The sequence below is a fragment of the Cynoglossus semilaevis genome, chromosome 12 (genome assembly GCF_000523025.1).
Source record: "Cynoglossus semilaevis isolate Cse_v1.0 chromosome 12, Cse_v1.0, whole genome shotgun sequence".
NCBI lineage: Eukaryota > Metazoa > Chordata > Actinopteri > Pleuronectiformes > Cynoglossidae > Cynoglossus > Cynoglossus semilaevis.
This window is the reverse complement of record NC_024318.1, coordinates 13,773,241-13,778,376: the sequence shown is the minus strand read 5'-3', so window position 1 is coordinate 13,778,376 and position 5,136 is coordinate 13,773,241. Positions and strand designations below refer to the sequence as shown.

The following is a 5,136-nucleotide window of genomic DNA, read 5'->3' as shown; positions in this document are numbered from 1 at the left end:
TTCTAAGGCCCCAAATCCCCCTGTTAGATAATGAGTGTCCTGTTTGATTGAGCCTTTATGGACTTGAGCCATTTGGAAGAGAACCTGGACACATTAATTCTGCTGTTGGACAGGATGAAGGAATTTAGAAAGCATTATTTAGGCCTAGTGGATTTCTGACAAAGAACCGTGTGATTCATTGCTCTAAAACACCGTGGCTGTTTGTGTTCAGATTTTGCTCCAGTGTGTGACTTTACCTTTTCACTTTCTCTTGTTTTATGCAAAAATACTGTTTAGTCTGTGGATTATGAAACTACTGAAACTAAAATCAGCAGTGTTTGCTGCAAATCAAGAGCAAAGTATGTGGATTTTAAATAGGTACAGCACGGACTGTTCTTCAGCCGATGTTGCTCTGGTGATGTTTCCTGTTAGGACCCAGTGTGTGACAGTCCATTACGGTTGTCTTCAGTCCCCTGTCACACAGTGGGGTAGAATTTCTGCCAGTGTGAGAAGCTGTTGTGGTGCTGACAGGCCGTACACTGAGTAAATGTGTCCCTGAAGCCAGCTGCCACTCTATGGCAAATGGATGCAGTCACCCACAAGTGAACCAAGACTAATCTGATGGGTGATAAAAGCTCAATAATGCAGTGTGAGCGTTCTTCCTGTGGTAGTCACAACAAAAAACGTAAAGGTAAAAAAGTAAGGAATCACTGAACACCTGGTCTTCAGATAAGTATATGCGAAGAATAGCCTCAATGTCTGTGTATATTCACTGACATATTGTCATTTCTACTCACTATTAATCATTGTGTGTCCTGCTTAAATGTTGTAAATGGACAAAGAGCGTTACCTGAGCTTGAGCCGAACTTGAGTTACATTAAAAGCACGGGGTTAACGCCAGGACTCCTGTGAGCAAATCAAGTAACCTAATATTAAGTGCATGATGACAGCAACCTTCTCAGCCAAGGGGTCACAGGTCAGGTCTCATGTCTCCTCAGGTCCAATTATTCAATGTTTTTTAATGGCCCTCAGCGGAATTTCAAGTAACACAGCTGTCAAATGAGGAAGATTCATTCTTGTTTAAAAGTGTATGAAAGCTTCTCTGCAATCTTTCCGAATCCTTAGATAAGGAATTTTTGTAAGCGGTGTTAAACAACATTATCTTTGGAGAACTGTCAGGTCATGTCTCCATTACTAAGGGAGCTTCATGAAGAGCTACTGTCACTTCTGTAGTCTGATGTGAAGTGACATTTTGTTCACGTGTGAAGGGAAAGGATTTTAACTCCCCAATATTTTTTAAATATATTTTATTGTGTGCCCATAGGTACCACTTAAGTGGTGCATTAAAAATAAATGTATAATGTATTTTTATTTCTAATTGTGTCCTTTCAGATTGCCACAAGAGGCTGTGAGACGGCGGATATCATCTTGCGTCGGAACGGCCTAGGCCAACTTGGTTTTCATGTGAACTTTGAGGGAATAGTGGCTGATGTGGAGCCTTTTGGCTTTGCCTGGAAGGCGGGCCTGAGACAGGGCAGCAGACTGGTAGAGATCTGCAAGGTGGCTGTAGCTACGCTCTCCCACGAGCAGATGATCGACCTCCTGCGCACCTCTGTCACTGTAAAAGTGGTCATAATCCAGCCTTATGAAGACGGCACCCCCAGAAGGTAACTGAAAGATTCACTGCTTGTAATTATGAGACACTTTGCTTGTGTGTCTGTCTGTGTGTGTGTGTGTGTGTGTGTGTGTGTGTGTGTATATATATATATATATAAACACTCTACCTCATTTCCCTATGCAGCTGGGCTTAATTAGCCGCCATTTTGTCCCACATCTGAGATGATAAGCATAAAGAAGTGCTTACATATCTTTTTTTCTTGGCAGGGTTAATGTTTTCTCCTGATTTCAATGGAAAACAGACTCTTTTTGTATTAATGTGGTTTTGTTCAGGGAGAAAACTCCAGCAGGCCTGTCGAGTCAGACAGACACAGCAGTTCTTACTAATGATAATGAGAAGAATGTTTTGATTAATGGCTCAACTCTCACTGCCATTGTCTGATAGCTCACATTTGTATATTGCTTTTTTTGCAACCCCCACTAGTATTCTGTTCATCAATAAGGGAGGGATTGTTGGCTTTTATGATGCAGACCCATGAGGAGGGTTTTTTTTTTTATCATGCCTGCAATAAATCAATGCAGCAAATTTCGAAATATTTTTGTGATGGAAAAGACAAAGGATTGATAAAACCACATCTTTGTGTTTTGCGTTTGGGACATGCATAAAAATATGTGTGTAAATATATACACAAAATTCTTTTGACAGATTTTCAGTATCAGAACCTTGCTTGTGCTGTATGCTGACAGATCTCTGAAACTGCAAATGCTATTTGGATTTCCCACACATATCTGGACCAGACGGAGTTTACTGTGTGCTGAGAGAACAGTTTGAATTAATCCAGTTTAATGTTTGCCACATTGCTGGCAATGTTTATGTAGCTATTTGATTGCAAGTTTGAGCCACACACATTTCTAGTGAACAGCAACGGAGAGACCTGGCAGAGTTTCATACTCTTGTTTTAAACTGCTGATGTTTGTCAGGAGGAGGCCTAAAATATTTCAACTAATGTTAAAAACGAAATAGTATAAGGCTGTATTTTGACTGAGGATTGGATTTTTTTTTTTCTTGTGAGTGTTATAATTAATATTAATGATCATTTTACTGTATGTGTAGTATGTTTAAGTGTACTTTCCCCTGTTTTCAATTTTATAAAATGGAAAAAAGTTAAATTCCAATTAACCTTCAACAATATCTAATATTAAGGCTAGAATACAGTTTGTTTGTTGAATTGCCTCTTCTCAACTCTAAGAATAGTCCTTAACATCAGAGTACTATTTTATGTCAGAGACTTAATAGGAGACTCTGAAGTTTGTGTTTCACTTTAGTGCTGGGTTTGGCAGCAGAGCAGTGACATATTTGTGCTCCCAGATGGCAGGCTAACATGCCTCGTCTGTGGATCCCAACACAGCAACCCCTCTGGCTGCACCAACTTCTAATCCTCTTACTGCGATCTGTGGTGATGCATGATGATAAAGTCTTAATCACTAGTCAAGGAGGGAAAAAGGAGACAAAACAAGCATTTTTCATAAATGATTCAAAAAAAAAAAAAAAGACACCAACCGATTTGTTTTTGTTTTTTTTTTGGCATCATCACTTTTAAAGTGGAAAACATGTGGCTTGGGTTCAGCAACGGCACTGAAGCGTTTTATGTTGTTTTTATGAACATAAAGGATGTTTTGAAAGAACACATTGCGCAGCAATGTCTGGCCTCATTGAATCAATCACTGTATGAATACATTGGTGGCAACAATGTTTTCAACTTGACCCATATATGGCATGTGCTAACAGATGTATGTGGCAGATTAGTAGGTATTACAGTAGACAACCATACTGGTCAATTGTTGTCGAGCTGATTTAAAACACTGTTTCACATCATCACCTGATGGTAACTAAGAGAGATGAAGACGATTTCTCTCAGGGCTCCAACACACTGGAAGGTGATAAGGGTCAGCTGAAGAATCTCGAGGACTTTCCGCTCTTTTTGCTGCTGCATCTTTGAGTTGCTAAGTGTTGCATTCAACAATAAGTGCTCCAGTTCTCCACTGTTATCTCAAAGGAAAGGAATTCTGCAGGGAGCTATGGGCCCCTGACAGTCCCCTGTGGCCACAGAGATGGGGGTTAGTCTAACAACAATGGACAAGAATCTCATGACCTCCAGACAATGAACCCTGGCTCCACACTGCTACTACAACAAGCAGAAATGTTTTTATAAGCTTACAGGGGCTAGACATGTTTCCCTTTTGCTCCAAACTGTTGTTTTATTTGGTCTTCAACAAATTTGGGAGTGCTCCAAATTTGTTGTTGACCGATGGGTTCATCCCCAATTTAGCTCCATTTATAATGAATGACCACCGCCTGAAGGAGAATTTAGACAAGTCTGTAGCAAAAGTCCCCAAACTGTATACACTCCAGGACAATTTCAGCCCGTCAGTCTGTAGCGAGGGGAAACCCTAATATTAACTTCAGATAGTATTAAATGTATGCTAAAGGCAGGATGTGGTTTAGCTGAGTGCAATTCCAAAAGTCTTTCCATCATCACTCTACCAAGATTTTAAACAAGTTCAACATGTTAGCTTTGGATCAAACTAATGAGAAAGGGATGAAAAGGATTAGCTCTTTGAAACAGGAATGCTATGTACAGAACATTGCACTGATTGTATGTCAAAGGATGTGGTCACTGGATATACACATGGTTAATCAGTCGTCTTTGTAAAAAAATGTACTTAAATAGGTAAACAGAAACACAAAAAACAGCTATTATTTTAAAGCGTGTCCTTGTTCTACTGAACCCTGTAGTACATTTGAACATTCAGATACTATGCGACTGGGCAACTTGAATCTGAGTAGATTTAACTTGGTACCAGACGGTGGCTGATAATGAGTATTGCCTGTGACACTCAGAAGGCCACTTGTGACCTTTTCCCTTTTAAGTGCCATTAGACTTGTCAACAGGAATTGTCTCCTGGACTCAGATTGAGCTGGATTTCTCACTTCCCATGTCAACACCCTGTGAAAGAGAATGCAACTGAATACTAAAATTCGAACTCATTAGGAACTACCTTACAGTTGCCCCCATTAATACCCTTCATTTATTAACAGAAAAAACCCAATGGCTGGTGTACTCACATACATATAAGCAGATTAATGAATGGACATTGTATCTGTTTTTCTTTTCTTTTCTTTTTTTGCAAAGGGTTGTTGAGGTTACAACCTCTGTGGCCTTTTGCTGTTGCCTTGGAATGGATTAGTAGGTCCATCAATTGCAGACCATGTCATTGCAGTGACAGTTCTCTGACCGAGGTCTTAGGTCCTGTTGTTACTCTAATCTATTGTAATTCGTTAAGAGAATAATGCTCAATGAGCTGATTGTTTACCTGAAACCTGCTGCTAACTGACCTGAACTCCTGGCATTGGTTCTCCCTTGTGTTATGTAAAGTTGTACCATTTTCCCATTTTATTTTTTTAGCCAAAGATCTGTCCAGTTCTCAGTACTTTCCACAACAAAACAACATAGTTTGTTAGTTAGATTATTAGTCTAA

At 39.7% G+C, this 5,136-nt stretch overlaps 1 protein-coding gene across 3 annotated transcripts in view; it reads left to right on the top strand.

Moving 5' to 3' along the window:
* Positions 1–5,136, top strand: part of LOC103387633 (signal-induced proliferation-associated 1-like protein 2) — a 49,739-nt gene that overhangs the window by 16,523 nt on the left and 28,080 nt on the right. For all 3 annotated transcript variants that reach the window (XM_025061054.1, XM_017037087.2, XM_017037086.2), the window contains exon 8: positions 1,372–1,646. In XM_025061054.1, the coding sequence (XP_024916822.1) occupies positions 1,372–1,646 (275 nt within the window). The remainder of the gene's footprint in view (positions 1–1,371; positions 1,647–5,136) is intronic.